Raw genomic sequence first — 18,272 nt, forward strand, 5'->3', positions numbered from 1 at the left:
AAAAACTTCGTTTTCTTCAAGAGTTAAAAGGGCTGCGTCCTAAAGTCGAACCTTAAAACGTACAGGAATTAGGAGAGGCAGTCCTAATTCCTGTACGAGGAGTACAGGAATTATTAAATTACATCCACCATGGATTGTAGAAAAACGTACAGAAATAATATGAAAAAAAACTTCGTTTTCTTAGAGAGTTAAAGAGGCTGCGTCCCAAAGTCGAACCTTAAAACGTACAGGATTAAGAGAGGCAGTAGGGGGGCTGCCGCCCCCCAAACCCCCCGCTTTTAAAGACTCTTTTGTACAGGTTTTTTGTTTTGATAATTAAAAGAGGGCCTTTCCGAAGCCGAGAGCGGGGGTTAGGGGGCGGCAGCCCCCCACAACAAAAAACCTGTACAAAAGAGTCTTTAAAAGCGGGGGGTTTGGGGGGCAGCAGCCCCCCAACTGCCTCTCCTAATTCCTGTACGTTTTAAGGTTCGACTTTGGGACGCAGCCTCTTTAACTCTTTAAGAAAACGAAGTTTTTTTCGTACTATCTTTAAATATAACTTGATGAGATTCTGTTTCGCTTAAAAAGAGAATTCGAATAAATATATATCTAGCTGTTTCACAGAGGAATTACATTTTACTGTTCTTAGACAAACTCTGAAAATTTGAAATTTAAAAATGTTTTGACAAATAAAAAGGATTATTCTTTTAATGTGGGGAGCGCCAACCTATCGGCCATGCTCTTTACCTTAAACTGTGTATTTTTTTCTGTCTTGAGACCAAACGTTCCAATTCAAGAGTGTTGTTGAAAGATTCATTGTTGTTTTTTCTTTCGTCGCAGTGATTTGGCTATGAGGGAATACTGGTATTTTTGTTTTTAAACAATAAAATACCAAGATGGGATGTATGAAAATGAAATCGGTAAGTTACCAGAGCACTGTAGATAACGCACTCAAAAATATTCAATTAAGTTATTTATCGAGCTTTAGCGTAAAGAGTGTTTTTTCTATCTTCAGGAATAAACGCTCCAATTCAAAAGTGTTGTTGAAATGTCTTTTATTTTTCTTTCATCTCAGCGATTTGAAAATGAGAAAAAAACTAGTATTTTCATAATTTTTACTTTTTTCAGTTTTGATATTGCTCTTTACTTTCGTTTGGTTAGACCTGTTTAACTTGGACTTTGGTTAGACTGTTTAATCTTTAAAGCAAGATTTATTTTTAATGATTTATGGACCTATTGCATAATTGTGAGGATTTGACATACCCAAGATCTCTAGAATCATAGTTGCTGGACCATCCTACTGTGCTGAACATAATGGTTGTCTCGAATTTTCGGATATGTTTGGAAAATGTATGATTTTAGCGAGAGGGCCACTATCCCGCCAGCCTCTTTGTACTCTTAAATAGAGCATCAGAACTTCTAGTCTTGAATAGAATTAGCTCATTTAAAAGTTTTAATGATATTTCTACTTATTACCGAATGGCGCTGCCAATGATATCATTAGAATGAGGTCTATCTGCACAAACATCCAGAACTCCCACCATACAAGCGGCAAGTACCCCCAGAACTTCGAGTTACCAGCCCCAAACACCCTGTCTCTTGAGCATCTGGTATTGCGTAATCATTCTTGTTGTCGATGAAACAATGCCAAGAATAAAAACGTCCAATACTCCCACTGTTCCTACGACACACACAGTGTTATCGCGATTTTCAGGTGATAAGGAAGTTCTTGGAAATGCTTGCCAGCTGGTATTTCTCGGTGAAAATGACCTTCGGATACAAGTGGACAGGCACGTGGTACCCATCACGTAACCATTGACATAAAAGTTTGATGGTGAGTTACTTAGTATCATCGTTCAGGATAGATTTTTGATTAGTTTACGTTATTTCAAGTCCAAAAACGTTCTAATATTTTTGAAAATGCGAATTTTGGCACTATTGCAAATTTGAAGAGTCAACAGTGATGATAAGAAGACAAGAGCCCCAAATGAAGCATTTGAAATTGGAAAGGATTGTCATCTAACCTTTGAGTTGGATAAGATGTTTGGTGGATATATTATACCGTTGAGTAAATTTAAGTTGAGTAAAAGTGAATATAATGAATATACCCATTATAAATATGGGTGATTGCACTCAATCCAAATATGGATTGAGTGCAATCATGAAACACATTAGTCTATAATCGGCAATGGGGGTGTCAAGAACAAAAAATGGGTGGATTTAAGAAATAGAACATGAAACGGAATCTTGAAACTTTATAAATGTGTTTGAATCGAAACGGTGAATTTCAGAAGTTATTACTGGAAAAGAAAATATCAAATAGTTCGGGGTAACGAACTGTAGTAAGCGACCCGGCTCAATAGTAACCGAAACTCTAAAAACTGAATTTTGATACCTATAGTTACAACAACAAACTGCATTGTGAAGTTGGGAGACAGAGTCAAACTTGATTTAAAGAGTAAGGAAAATAAAGATAATAAAGATAATAAAGAGTAAGTAAGGAGCGACCCGGCTCAATAGTGACCGAAACTCTAAAAACGGAATTTTGATACCAATGGTTACTTAAAGGACTCGAATTATAATTTTGATTTTAAATATATAAGTTTCATCAAGTTTAGTCTCACCCATCAAAAGTTACGATCCAGAAAAATTTGTCTTATTTTATAAAATAGGCAAAAACACCCCTTAGAAGTCATAGAAACTTAATGAGAATCACACCATAAAATTCAGCTTATTAGAGAACCCTACGGTAGAATGTTTCAAGCTCCTATCTACAAAAATGTGAAATTTTGTGTTTTTTGCCAGAAGACAGATCACGGATCATGGATGCGTGTTGATTTGTTTGTTTGTTTATTTGTATTTTTCCCAGGGGTGATCGTATCAACCCAGTGGTCTTAAAACATCGCAAGAGGGCTCATTTTAACGTAAGTTAAAAGTTTTAGTGCCCTTTTTAAGTGACCGAAAAAAATAAAGGGCACCTAGGTTCTCTGCCAAGTTCATTTTTTCCCAAAGTTACCGGATCAAAATTTAGAGCTATCCATTTTGTTAAGAACAGTCAAAAAACCTAATAACTATGTCTTTGGGGACGACTTTGACCATTGTTTACATATAGTAATGGTTACTGGGAATTTCACAGACATTTTCAGGGGAACTTCTGCGCGTTTGGGTGGGGGTGGGTCAGAAGTAGGGGGCTAAGTAAGAGGATCTTTCCATGGATAAATTTATCATGAGCTAAGAGTATTTCTATGAAGGGGGTGCAGTATTTTCTTGCATTATTTAAAAAAAAAATCAGAAAATAAATAAATAAAAAATTTTCAACTTGAAATAAGGAACAGCATTAAAAATTAAAAGGAACAGAAAACATTACGTGTATAAGGGGAAGAACCCCCTTAAATACACAACAAAAATAGACAAATATAGAAGTTTGTTACGTAAGTTAATTTGAAAGTTACTTATATTTATTGCTTATAAAAACGTTTGTAAAAAATAAAATCTCTAGTTGCATATTTAAGTAACCAAAAATTGGATGAAAACTAGGCCTCCTTCCCCACCTCTTTTCTTATCAAAATCGTCCGAAGAAAAATATGAGAAAGCCATTTAGCCAAAAAAAATTATATACAAATTACATTTTAATTATTCCTGTGCCTTGAGCCAAAATGAAAACATACATTAATTTAAGAACGTTCGGAGATTAAATAATAAGCAAGTTTTTTTCAATTTAACCCCTTTTTTATTATTTTATTTAAAACCTATCATATACAGAATAATTTCTGTTTGTTTTCAGGTCAGTTCAGTTCAGTTTATTAACATCAAAAGTAAATGGACAACAATAACTCTCTACCACTACAAGGCTCCATGGCCCGTTACATAGGGGTTAAAACAAAAATTTTGAAAGTTTTAAGTTTTAATGTCGCTTCTTACTTACAGCTAAAAAACTTTTTTTTAATTCACTGAAAGAATGCCTGACAATATCACGGAAAATGATTCTCCACTCTGGTATATTGTATGAGGCTTTTATGTTGTGGGCCGAATGCATTTACTCAATTTATTGGCATACTAATTGAAAAAAATTAATATACTAGATTTGATTTTGAACACTATCTGAGAATATTCAAGTTTCCATGTGGATTCTTCAGTCTCTGATTTCCCGTAAGAAAAGTCAACAATTTAAAAAGTCCTTTTCAAAGCAGATATAATTGATTTTAACATACTGTGCGCTCGAAATAAAGGGTTGTCTTTGTGTTCGGAATGATGGAATATGTGTCATCAGAATGATAGGCAATGTGAGTCGTCAGAGTATTGCTCTATGTGTGTCGTCAGAATATTGGTCTATATGTGTTATTAGAGTATTATCCTATGTGAGTCGTCGGAGTGTTGCTCTATATGTGTCGTCGGAATACTGCCCTAAGTGGGCTGTCGGAGTAATGCCTCGCTAACTTCTTACAAGTTCACAAAGGGCAAATTTTATAACTCAAAGACCTTTCCCAGGGGAGTGAGGGGGGTCATGTTATCTCCAAAGGCATAGTTTTTGAAACTTTCAGCAATTCTGAACAAAAAAGGTATCTGAAAATTTTGATCAGACGATTTTGAGGAACAACGGTAGTAGGAGGAGTTCTAGCTGCCCTCCAAGTTTTTGGTCACTTCAAGAAGACCTTTCTTGTGGATTTCTTGTGATCTTTCTTGTGGCAAAAAAAAATACAAAATTCCATATTTTTGGAGATATGAGCTTCAAACTTCTATAAAAGGGTTCTCGGGTGATTTTCATTAAAATTCCTTGACTTTTAGTGGATATTTCCCCCTTTTATGAAAATCAGGCATATTTTCTCAGACGCATAGCTTTTGATGTGTAACATTAACCTTCATAAATTTTATATATTTGAATTTAGCATAACAAACAATTTTTTTATATATTTATATACGTCAAAATTTCATTTTTTAGAGTTTCAGTTACTATTGAGTTGTGTCACTTCCTGCTTACAGTTTGTTGCCGCGCACTGTTTGATTTATTGAATGCATCTTAGAGTTGGCTTAGCAAACTGATTTATGCACATTTTCTGTGTGCTGTGTGCAAACTGATTTATGCACCAATCGCCTTTTAAGATAATGGAGCTGAAAATTTAAGTATTCAAAGAAAGTAAGAATAATTGTGCCTTTTCTTTCTAGCGTCAGTGTGGAAAATCTCCTTATGCAATATCAAATGGCTATTATGTTTTAATCAGCAGTATCCGGTTTTTCTAAAGTTATTTAATGTTTCTTATCCTGTTATGTTTTTGTAAATACACTCTAGGCTATTGAATTTTTATGTTTGGAGATAGTATAAGAAGCATTTTGATGTATTTTCCAAAAATTCATTTTCTTAAGTATGTATATATCGTTACCAAGCTTTTATTTTTTTTTCGCGAGTCTCCGTTACTATGAACAAGAATCATTTTTAACTTCCACTTCTTTCTCACCAGCTGTTTGATTTGCTTACTAATAACAAGAATTCCTCTTTACTTTTTGTCGACTATCGTACACAATTTGATAACTCACAGTCGACGTTAATGACTTACACGGAATTACATAACAGTTATGTTCAGGATTGCCATCAGGTGACAAAAAATCACTGGATTTTAATGATTTCTGGTTGGTTTAGTGATTTTCTTCAATAAGCCAGTGATTTATGGGCAACTATAGTGATTTTTTGTTGAGGCAACATAACAAATCACTAGAAATGGTGATAAATCGCTAGGGGTCGCTGGTTCTGTTATATAGTTCTGTCAAGCTTACTCCCCACTCCGAGACTCCCCTTCTGTTTATTGCCCCTACCGGATATTTTGTTCATTCGCTCAATTTTCCAAAACTTGATATGCTTCCCAAGATACTTGCACACTTTTTTTCAATTTTTTTGCCATTTTCCACTTGCAGGAAGAGTTGAAAATGGAGATTCACGTTAAAACTGTTTCGTTTTTTCTATCTTCAAAGCAAGAATTAGGGGTTGCTTCATAGATTGGTTAGTTTTAACAAAAGCATTTCTGGTCTACTCCCTCTTGTACAGAACATGCGAAATGTAACTTCTCCCATTATAAGTTTCAATAGCTAGAATCTTAAAGTGATCGCACATAATTTGCATGAACTATTCTCTCAGAGTAGAGCCTAAAACAATATTTTCGTTTGCAAAAGCTATCGCTTTCATTCTTAATTAAAATCTCCGCTCCTTTATCTAATCCTAAGGATTCCCGTGTTTCTAAGACTGCTTCTAATATCAGTAATAACAACTAAAGCCCAAAAACTGTCGCCCAGTTTTCTTTCTAAGCTCATTCCCGGAAATTCCCTAAGATTATGCCAGACCAGTTTAGGAGAAAATAGATTTTGGCTATGTGCCAAAACATAAAGGTTAAGAAAATAAAATTGCCTTGAATTACCTTTTCTCCTGAATCAGAGGGAAGATAAAACGTTAGAACTGTTAGAAACGATATTCCCATACAAGGGATTATCAAGTTGACCGTGTAAAAAAGGGTTTTACGACGCATCGTTATGTTGAACGTTATATCGAGGTATGGCTCGTCACAGCAGGTATAAAACTTTTCGCTCCTGAAACAAAAAAAAATTACTGTGTAGAAGGGTGCTGCTATAAATGGACGGAAAAGTTAAGAAAATTGTATGAAAACACGGGATTTTGAGACTGTGTACGCACTTGTGTACTCTTTATTTCGTTTATCATACCGTTGGTTTTGTCTTTTTTTCTTTTTTTTTGCTGTGCATTTTGAGTTTTCAGGTGTAAATGGCACAACTGGTTAACCAATGGAAGGTAACTTGAACAGAGGTGCAAAAATACCACTTGTTGCTATACTGGAAAATATTGGTCTAGACCAGTGAAACTTTCAGGAAAGGGTATACAGTCACCCCCTATAAGTCTAAGAACCTTAATGAAAATCTCACCATCAGATTCAGCGTATCAGAGAACCTTGTTTCAGTGGTTTCAACCTCCTATCTGGAAAAAATGTCTATCTGGATTTTCTGTTTTTGCCGGAAGAAAGACAATGGATGCGCGTTTATTTGTTTGTTTTTTTCCCAGGGTGATCGCACTGACCCAGTGGTCTTATCTAGAGAGGGTTCACTCGAATGGAAATTAAAATTTCTAGTGCCCTTTTAAAGAGCTAAATATATTGGAGGTCAACTAGGCTCACTTCCCCGCACCTTTTTTCCCAAAATCGTCTTATCAAAATTTTGAGATAGCCATTTTGTCCATCATAGTTGAAAGGCCCAATAACAAGACCCTCCACGGCCCCTGGGGAAAGGTCTTTAAGTTATAAAATTTGTCTATTGTTTACGCATAGTATTTTTTATTGGGAATCATGCATACATTTTCAAATGGGAGAGTAGACGAATTTTTGGCTGTGGGTTATGCCAAGGGGAAATTTTCCATAGGGAGGGAAGTTTCCAGAGGGTGAACTTGTCGGGCTAAATTTTAAACTTGAGAATTTGCTAGAATTCCTATACAAGATTCTTTTCATATGTTTTGCTTTCTGTTTTCCGTCTCAATTTTACGCGTGGAGTTGTAAAGGATTAGTGTCTGGGGTAAATATTCATCGGGACTTAATTGTCTAGAAGATATTTCTATGGGGAGGGGGATTTCTCCTTGGAGGTGGGGCCAGGTTTCGGGCCGTTATTTTAAAAACAATCAGAAATGAAAAAACAACATTTTTTTAAGTGAAAGAAAGAAGCAACATTAAAACTTAAAACAAACATAAATTATGACATTTATGAAGGTGGTTGCCCCCTCCTGAGCACATCCCTCTTTATGCTAAAGTTAGAAGTTTGTCCCAATTCCTTGAGAACAACTCCTGAAAAAACAAAAGCTGTTGGATTAGAACACCAAGTGGCTATTCTAAAAGCACTAAAAAACTTTTGTGTAAAGAGTGAGGTGTTGAGGAGGTGGGCAACCCCCTTCATATATGTCATAATTTCTGTTTGTTATAAGTTTTAATGTTGCTCCTTACTTTCAGTCGAAATTTGATTTTATTTTTTTTAATAGTTTCTTGACACGATTGTATTTACTTTAAAAAATTAAAATTTAAACATAATATTTTTCATTAATTAAAATATTATTTAAATAGCAAGCGATGAAAACAAAATTATACAAACACTGATAATAGTCAGTAGAAATAAGTCAGTAGAAAATTAATGCATTGAAAATATCAGCTAAATATCCGAAAACCCTTACGAACGAAAAAATCTAGTTTCTGTCACATCTGCCTTCAAAATTGATATTACAAAAGAGCTCTTTAGTGGAGAGCTAGCTGCTTCCAAGAATGTAGAAATTGAATATAAACAAGACAAAATTTCACTCGTAACTTGGTAATTAAGAAAAACAGTTCAGGCAGCAGAAATTCTTGTCCCCTGCCCCCAACACCTCCTGCCAGCGTCCATCGGTATATCCCTAAGTAAATATTTGTTCGGAAAAATCCTCTTGAAAACCGAACAAATGATAATCTTGACATTTATTTAAATATTTTTCCCCGGTGATTTTGTTGAATTTTGAAAAAAGAGCTAAACTCCCTGCAAAAGGCAGTAGCATCATGAAGAAAATCAGTGTAATTTAGGCAGCTTAGCAAAGAATGATGTAGGCACAATGTGTATTATATTTCCATTATTTTTTCATCAAGCAACTTCGTATACAAGGAGTTGTCGTGGAAACTTCTGAAGGACCTCAGTCGATTGGAAATTGAAAGTGCTAGTGCCATTTAAAGAGTCAAAACTGACAAGAAGGCAACCAGCCCCCATAACACGTCCCTTAATTCCCAAACACATCTAATCAGAATTTACAGATGGGTATTTTGTTCACCATAGTTGAAAGGTCTAATAACTATGTCTATGTGGATGTCAATCCCTCAGAGCCCTTGGGGAAAGGCCATAAATTATGCAATGTGTGCATTCTTTACATCTAGTATTTGTCACTGAGAAAGGGTGGCATACTCGATCTCTAGTTTTCAAATAGACCAAGGGTATTCAAGTGAAGCTTACAAAGAACGGTGAGGGGGTGTGAATTAAATCAAAAAACGTCATGACGTGTTTTGCACAAAGGTTGAAAAGAGGGGTAACTCAGTAATGACTGAAGGTATTATGTTGGAGCTTTCACGGAACGACGAGGGGAATGATCATTTGACCAGTAAGCCAATATTTTCACGTTACTACTGTTACTACTACTACTTCTAACTCTACACCTACTACTACTAATACTACTACTACGATTACTACTACTACTACTACTACTACTAATTGCACTGCTAATATTCCTACTAATACTGCTATTATAATTACTACTACTACTAACATTACTGCTGCTACTACAAGTACTACTGCTACTAAAGCTAAGGGTACTAAGACAAAAATTCCAGAGAACGTCGAGACAGTCTTGAACTAAATCAAAATACATTAAGCGCATACAGGTTGTCAAAAAGACGTTTCAAGAACGCCTCAAGAGCTGTTATGGTATTAATTTGATACTTTTAACATGTTTTGAAGGGAGTGATGGAAAAACAAAAGGTGGTATGTACATACTGCTGCTAATGCTACTACTACTACTACTACAACTATTGCTACTACTGAAGGTAAGAAGTTAAAGTTTTAAGGAATGTTTATGAATATTTTGCACTAAATCAAAGCAAGCTATTAACATTTAGACTGTCTAAAGTGTGTGTTAGCAATGTATTAGGGTTTATTGATTATGTTATTATAATTTGAAATTCGACAATGTAGAAAATAGAAGTAATAATTTTAGGAAAATAATTTGGCTTTATGAAGTGGCTGATGGCGTCTTGGGGTAGATAGTTATGAACGTATCTAGAAATATTAGTGGAAAAGCTTTACAAAGCTTTATAAAGAGAGGAGAAGGAGCTTTTTGCAAGAATTATCTGAGTGATAGATCATACGAAAACGAGAGGAATGTAAAGAAAAGGAGAAAGCATTAAAATATGAACTAAAAAAGGTCTGAAGTGGAAACTATTGATAAAATTGCTGAGAATCTGGAAAATGCAGCTTGACGGTATAATAGTAAAATATTATACTCGCATGTTAATAAATTGAGAGGGAGTGTTCAGTCCCGACTTATCCCAGTTAAAGAAAGGAACGGGGCCGCAATTAGTGATAAGGAAAGAGTTAAAGAGATATGGGAAGAATATTTTGAGAATGTGCTAAACCGAGATTAAAGTTGCAAGAAAAGATATAAAGGAAAATGAAAAATTTTTTGATACCTTGGCTGTGAAAGGAAGATTTGTTTTGTGAGAAAGAATTAAAGATAGTACTAAAAGGATTAAGAAACATTAGGAAAGCAGATGCTGTTAGTGTGGTAAATTAGTTTCTGAAATATGGTTGCTCTGAGGTTAGAAATAAATTACTGAAGATTGTGAATATAATTTTATTTTTAAGAGGAAGTACATAGAGATTTTAGGAAAACCCTAATTAAACTACTATATCATAAAGATTATAAGAGTGACTGTGGTAATTATCGAGGCATTAGCCTCGTCTCTATAGGTGGCAAATTATTTAGTAATATGATACTTTTTTAGACTGAGAGATGCTCTAGACAAGGTTATACATGAGAGAAGGTTATATGAGACAGTGCAGTTTTAGAGAGGGTAGAGGGTGTGTCGACAAAATTTTTACTCTTAACATAATAAATGAGAATTGCCTGAGCCACTGAACACCTTTATTCCTCAGTTTTATATATTATGAGCAGGCGTTTGACTCTGCTGATAGAAAAGTCTTTTGTGAAGGTCGTATCCTTGCATGATATATCAGACAAACACATTAAAGTGATCGGTGATGTGTACAAAATGATACTGCTGTGGCTAAAGTAGGAAATAAGGTTAGCAGATGGTTTCGGATAAAATCAGGAGCTAAGCGGGGGCCATGTTCTTTTCCCCTTTATATGGGTTATTTTGATGAACTTTGTCTTAAGGAGCAAAGAAAAGGCAATGGGAGAACACGGAATCAAATGGGGAGAAATAACTTTCCTGAAGTTAAATTATGCTGATGAATAAAGCATCCTAGAAGTGTGAGAAAATACATGAACTTTTAGAGATTTTACGAGTTCAGGCTGCTAGAATAGGCTTGGAAATTAGCTTTATGAAGAAGAAGTCGGTAAGGCTAGGAGTAAGAAAAGATGAAAAGGTGACGTTGGGAAGCAAAAAGATTGATAAAGTCAACAGCTTCAATTACCTTCGTAGTGTTGCTAGTAAAGACCGATGGAGCAGTAAAAATGTTAAAAAAAAATTTAGCCGAGGCTCGTGGTGTTTTTTCACACTAGAAAAAAGTTTGCACAAAAACACAGTTAGAAAAAGTTGGAAGAAAATGAGTCTACAAACCAAGATTAGAATGTTGGAAGCTACAGTGATGACATTGGTCAGATATGGCTGCATAGCATGACACTCCAAAAACTGAGGAAGATTTAATAGATTTTTTCCAGAGAAATTGCCTACGGATTGGTCTTGTTACCTGGCTGGCTGACCGTATTTCAAACAGTAGGCTGTACGAAAAGTACCATTTTCTATGGCTCTAATGAAGAAAACGTTGAGATAGCTAGGGCACGTTCTCTGGATGAAGGTTGACAAACTTCGGAAGTTAATCCTTTTTGGTAAACCGTATAGGGTTAAAGGGAATGCAGGTCATCTGGGATTCGGGCAGGAAGATGTTGCAGAGAAGACTTTAAGGGAAATGGGAACTTCCTGTGAGGTTGTAAAGAGGACAGCTTTGAAGAAATTAAGACTGAAGAGGAGTGTGCGTAGCTGTCTTGGCATTAGGCTGCTTGTTTCTGCGGTGAGTTGTTAGTAGTTGTTAGTTGTTAATCTAACCAAAAAGCACTAAGTTGATAATACTACTACTAACATGATGGGTACTAATACTACTGCTGCTATTAGAACTACTAAATGGATGACTACTAATAGTATTGCTGAAGCCAAGAGTATTACAATTGAACTTTCAATGAATGTGGAGGTTATTAAAAAGGTGAAACAGCTATTTCTCATAAACATCATAGAGTATTAAGTTGAAGTTTTTAGTCCATGACAAGGCGTATGTTAGGAACAACTTAAGATATAAATCTTAAGCTCCCATGACTACCGATAATACTACGAATTTCGCTACCATTTCTAAGACTCTAGTACTAATAATCAGAAGTGCATCAAGGTTGCTAAAACAGACCAGGTTGCCAAGTTATACAGGTGGGATAACTTAAAACTAGAATAGGGCATAAAATATTTCACGGTAAGTTTGCGTTGGTTTAAAACTAAATTAAAAGGCACTATGTGCATACTGGTTGTCAATAAGACATCTAAGCAATATTTCATGAACGACTGAGGGTTTGAAGTTGAAAATTTTGGGGCTACTGCTATAGCAACTTCTGTTTTTACTATTAAACTATACCAGAAGGGTGTAAGTGCGTCCGAGTTGTCAGAATAGAACAAACTTAATGTCTTAGGAACTAAATAGGGCATTAAGTTTTATATTTCTGGAAAAAGTAGAGGAGTTGTAAAATCTAGTGGGAAGTTATGAAGCTTATCTAATTTTTCGAAATGGCGTAGCAGTCTAGTAAAAATGTGGTTTGACCTCAATTGATTGAGTAACTATCTGCAAATGTGATTAGATATTTCATTTCTACGCTTTTTTTTTTGCTCATGAACATGAAGCTAAATGTTTAAAGTCTAAAGAAGTGTTTGATGCTTAAAGATTTGAGAGAGAGAGTGAGGTTGGGGGAGAGATTCTAGCAAAATATTTGAAAAAAGAGGTCAACCTCAAACAAACTGTTATACAAATCCGTTATATGCGTTATAAATGTTATACTGTTTCAACATCCGGCAAAAATATGTGCTGATTCCAGGCCCGAATAGTATGCCGCTCTAACTCTTTCACAAATTTGTGTTTTTCATAGATTGAGGTAGAGGGTGAATTTCTTAAGAATGCCGTCCTGAAAAAAACATTTCCGAATAAAAGATGTGGTTTAGGGGTTTGATTTTAAATCCAAAACAGATCAGGACATTACAGCAACTTGATTGAGGATGGATAAGGTGAGGTAGTCCCTGAGTCAACTTTAAGGTACATAAAAGTCTGACTTTTTTTAAAAACCTCTACATCCATGAACTTCAAAGGATTTTCACGTTTCAGATTCTTTGTCTGAAAATTCTATTTGCTAACTGATACTGGTAAAGGTTTCCGGTAGATCAAGAGGTAGATTTGAGGTACAAGAATTAACAAAAACTCTTATTTGTCAATTCAAACTAGAATAATTTCTGAAAATTTTAATAGAATTGCTCCGACAGATTTTGGGCTGGTCTTTTCCCTGACCTGCTCATAGAACAAGCATCAATGTCGCTCTCTAAAATCTAGTGGAGGTACAACATGTAGACACGGCTTAAACGAATTGTAGTGGCTATTGATTCTTTGTCTTAAAAGTTTAATTCCTTACTGATGTTGGTAAAGGTTTGTGGTAGATACAAAGGGAAATTTGAGGTACCAGAATTTAAAAAATTTGATTTGTCAATTAAAACTAGAATAATTCCTGAAATTTTAATAGAATCACTTGGACAGATTTTGGGCTGCTCTTTTCCCAGACCTGATCATACAACAAGTATTAATGTGCTCTCTAAAAACTAGTGGAGGTACAACACGTAGACACGGTAGAAGCAAGTTGCAGCAGCCAACATGACTTTTACCTGCTCCTGCGCAAGCTGCTGTCAGCCTTGCACTCCAAAAATTCTTGGGCGCAGCATTTGAAACTAGTGGGGAGCACAAAGACGCAGGGGCGACAAAAATGGAACGTGACTGTAAAGATACTGTAAAGGTTGTCCACTTTCTCCTGGATTTTTCACCTTCCACAAAGGAACCATTTCTCAGGAATATAGTAACTGGCAAGATTGTGAGTGAGCAAATGGACATAAACTAGACTATACCAATAATGGGAAAATCCTGAATGATACGACTGGAAAAGACGCAAATATTTACACTTTCAAAAAGAAGGCAACTGCTATTACTATGAGAGTGGAAAGTAACCTGAAGTCAGCAGCAGAACTGCCTACCATTGACCCTACTTTGATTTTTCAAAGGCTGGTCACTGTTGCAAAGAGTTCTGATGTAGAACTCCAGATGTTTTTCAAGTACGAACTCTGCATAACCGGTAATAACCTTTGTTATTTTAGCCGAATGGTCTACTGTGGCTGGCGGACAAACTCGCGCTTGTCAATGCAATCTGGCGCGATGTTGAAGGTCTGCAACGAAAAACAGATTGCGTGCATAAAAGTTATGATGAATCTCAGTATGTACTAGATGGTCAGACCCTCTACATTGTATGCATTGGAAGAAATACTGCACGTACACGGATATCTGCACCAAATACGTTGACTATGTGAATCGAAGATATGGATGTGCTTTCATATCTTTTCACGGATAATTATCTGGGCCCTAAATCAAAGACGTGACGTATATGACAAGGAGTAGTTCTAAAGAATGTCTTAAGATGATCATTTAGCTGCAGATTCCTTGTTTAGTTAAAAAAAAAAGATGATTTCCTTAGCAATACAGAAAATAAGCAGGATTTCATCAGCATGCTCTCCGGCTACCTTAATAATGCGGGATGTAAAGTGTACCAGTCGCCATTCGATACTGACCTGCTAATTATGATGATTGCTGTCGATTCGGAAGAACGTCAACTCACTGTCTTAATAGAAGAAGATACTGACTCACTAGTCCTTTTACTGTACCATTCCTTTTTACTGCAGGATATATTGGCAGCTATACTGATACTTGGTGACACTCTCAGCGACCAAATTCTTTTCCTCTGTGCCTTTTTTGGATGCGATTCGAGTTCGCAAATTCATAGCATAGAAAAATCTACACCACCGAACCACACAAAAAAGAAGAAAAACTTCCAAGATATCGCCGGACTATTCTTAGTTTAGTTATTCTTATTCTTAGTTTTATTCAAAAGACGACATTAGAAAAACCGGAGAGAAGGTCATGCTTGTCATATTTAAGGCTGCAGAAAGTGAAACAAGTTTTGACCAGGTCCGCTACAGGAAATTCCTTGAAAAATTTGGAAGTTACGGGAAGTATGTAGAGGCAAAAATGCTCCCAGGAGCAAGGATGTTTGCAAGTATGATTCGCTTCGAGTATACTTTCAAGTATAAGCGTAGAAAAGTATTGAGTTTTGACTGGATCCTTTGAGTAAGGTAGGATTGTACAGAAAGAAGAATTACAACCGGTTTAGTCAGATAGATCACCGCCTTCGCTTCTCTGAATGTTTCACTGTAATAGCAAGAGTGAGTGTTCGACGCTGCGATGTTCTTGCAAACAGCATGGCTTAAATGTACCAAGGCTTCTGGCAATTGTAAAGGAAGAAGCTGCTTTAATTGCAAAACAGTTGTGGCCAGAAATCTTGAAGACGATGGCAGTGAAGAAGAAGACCAAATTTTCGAATATCTTTGTCAAGTTTTAAGCCTCAAACAATTCTTTTAACTTTAAACATTTAGTTTCATGTTCATCAGCAAAAAAAGAGCGAAGAAATGACATTTCTAATCAAATTTGCTGGTATTTACTCAGTCTACATTTTTCGCCTCAACGTCAAATTCAACCTAAAAAAAACTCAAGCTTGTGAAAAGGCGGAGCGGTAATCTTTTAGGATTCGGAATCAGAACATAATTTTTAGTTGGATAGTGAAACAATAATTTAAGGTCAAATAAAATTTTTACTAGACTATTACGCCATTTTGAAAATTTGGCTAAAATCTACTTCTGCATCTACCGCAAACCTTTACCAACATCAATTAATAAATAGAACTTTCAGACAAAGAAACAGAAACGTGAAAATCCTTCCAAATTCATGGACGATGACAAGTTTCAAAAACGTCAGACTTTTATGTATTCTCAAATTTGACTCAGAGACTACCTCACCTTCTCCATCCTCAATCCAAGTTGCTGTAATGTTCTGATTTATTAGAGATTATAAATCGAACCCCTAAATCACTTCCTTAATTTGGAAATTTCTTTTCAGGACGGCATTCTTTACTTAAGAAATTCACCCTCAACTTAAAAAAAGACTAAAATTTATGAAAGAGTTAAAGCGGCATACTTTTCGGATTTGGAATCAGCATATTTTTTTAGTTGGACAGTGAAAGAATCATTTCTATAGCAATTTGTTTAAGTTTGATATATTTTTTTCATAATTTTGCTAAAACCATTACCCCTAACCTCACTCTCTCTCAAAGCTTTAAGTATCAAACAATTCTTTTGACTTTAAACATTTAGTTTCATTTCATCAACAAAAAAAGCGTAGAAATGACATGTCTAATCAAATTTGCTGGTATTTACTCAATACACATTTTTTCGCCTCAACCTCAAATTCAACCTCAAAAAACTCAAGCTTGTGAAAAGGTGGAGTGGTAAACTTTCTTGATTCGGAATCAGCACATAATTTTTAGTTGGATAGTGAAACAATAATTTGAGGTCAAACCAAATTTTTACTAGACTATTACGCCATTTTAAAAATATTTATAAACTTAGTTTTTCTGACTTAATTTTACAACTCCTCAGTTTTTCCTGAAAAACAAAACTTAATACTCTATTCCGTTCCTAAGAAATTGCATTTATTCTGTTTTGATGACTTGGATGTACTTACACCCTTCTGGCATAGTTCAATAGTAAGATATAGCAGTAACCCCTAAAGTTCCAACTTCAAACCCTCAGTCGTTCATAAGATATTGCATAGATGTCTTATTGACGACGAGTATGTATATAGTGCCTTTTGATTTAGTTTTAAAGTAACGCAAACTTACTGTGAAAGATTTTATTTTATGCCCTATTCTAGGTTTAAGTTATCTCACCTTTATATCTAGGCAACCTGGTCTGTTGTAGCAGCCTGGATGCACTTCTGATTATTAGTACCAGAGTTGCAGAAATAGCAGCAAAAGTCGTAAGAATATTTGTAGCCCTGGGAGCTTAAGATTAATATTTTAATTTATTTCTCGTGTATTGCAAGTGCAACCCTTTCATAACCTCCATGTAAACAGTGGGTTTCGATTCAAGATCAATACCGGAGTCACTGTTCCCTGAAAGTTTAACTAATACCCTTAGTAATAGCAATAATGGTAGTCACAGTAGCATAAGTAATACCAGAAGGATTAGGAATAATCTTACTGATAGCAGTAAAATTATTAGTACTATGCAATAATAGTATTCATACAGTACCTTTGTGTGGGTTCAACATCGCCTTTATCCTGAACTAAGAGTTTCAACTTAATATTCTATGATGCTTCCAAGAATAAGCTGTTTCTCCTTTTTAACAACACCTACATTCGTTGAAAGTTTCAACGTAGTAATATTAGCTTCAGGATTACTATTAGTAGTCATCCAATTAGTAGTTCTAATAGTAGTAGTAGTAGTAGTCGTAGTACCAATCGTATTAGTAGTAGAATTATGAACTTAGTTTTGGCTAGTTAAACAACTAACAACTACTAATAACTCACCATGGCACCAAGAAGCCTGAGGCCAAGACAGTGATGCACACTTGTCCTCAGTCCTAATTTATTCAAAGCCGTCCTCTTTACAACCTCCCAGGAAGTTCCCATTTCCCTTAAATACTTTTCTATGATATCCTCTCGCCCCAAACCTAGACGGCCTACTTTCCCTTTCGCCCTATATGGTTCACCAAAAAAACTGTCATCCTTCATCCAGAGAACGTGCCCTAGCCATCTTAACCTTTTCCTCATTATAGCCCTAGAAAGCGGCACTTTTCATAAGGCCTACTGTTTGAAATACGGTCAGCCTGCCAGGTAACCAGATCAATCCGTAGGCAATTTCTTTGGAAAACATCTATTAAATTTTCTTCCGTTTCTTGGAGCGCCATGCTACACAGCCACGTTTGACCAATGTCATCACTCTAGACTTCAATATTCTAATTTTGGCTTGCAGACTCATCTTCTTCCCACTTTTTCTAACTGCTTTTTCTGCAAACTTTTTTCAACTGTGAAAAAACATCCCGAGCCTTGGCTATTTTTCTTTGAACATTTTCAATGCTCCATCCGTATTTACTAGCAAAACTACCAAGGTTAGTGAAGCTGTCGACTTCATCAATCTTTTCGCTTCCCATCATCACGTTTTTACCTTTACTTATTCCTAGCCTTACCGGTTCCTTCTTCGTAAAATTAATTTCCTAGCCTATCCTAGCAACTTAAACTTGTAAAACCTCTAAAAGTTTATTCCTTTTCTCATATTTTCTTCTAGGATGCTTTATTCATCAGCAAAATCTAACTCCAAGAAAGTTAT

The 18,272-nt window shown here is 35.6% G+C and overlaps 1 protein-coding gene across 3 annotated transcripts in view; it reads right to left on the reverse strand.

Annotated features, from left to right (window-relative positions):
* LOC136031504 (acetylcholine receptor subunit alpha-like) overlaps positions 1 to 18,272 on the reverse strand; it is a 201,737-nt gene that overhangs the window by 84,331 nt on the left and 99,134 nt on the right. For all 3 annotated transcript variants that reach the window (XM_065711166.1, XM_065711167.1, XM_065711165.1), the window contains exon 7: positions 6,384 to 6,552. In XM_065711166.1, the coding sequence (XP_065567238.1) occupies positions 6,384 to 6,552 (169 nt within the window). The remainder of the gene's footprint in view (positions 1 to 6,383; positions 6,553 to 18,272) is intronic.

Source organism: Artemia franciscana, chromosome 9, assembly GCF_032884065.1.
Source record: "Artemia franciscana chromosome 9, ASM3288406v1, whole genome shotgun sequence".
NCBI classification, from domain to species: Eukaryota; Metazoa; Arthropoda; class Branchiopoda; order Anostraca; family Artemiidae; genus Artemia; species Artemia franciscana.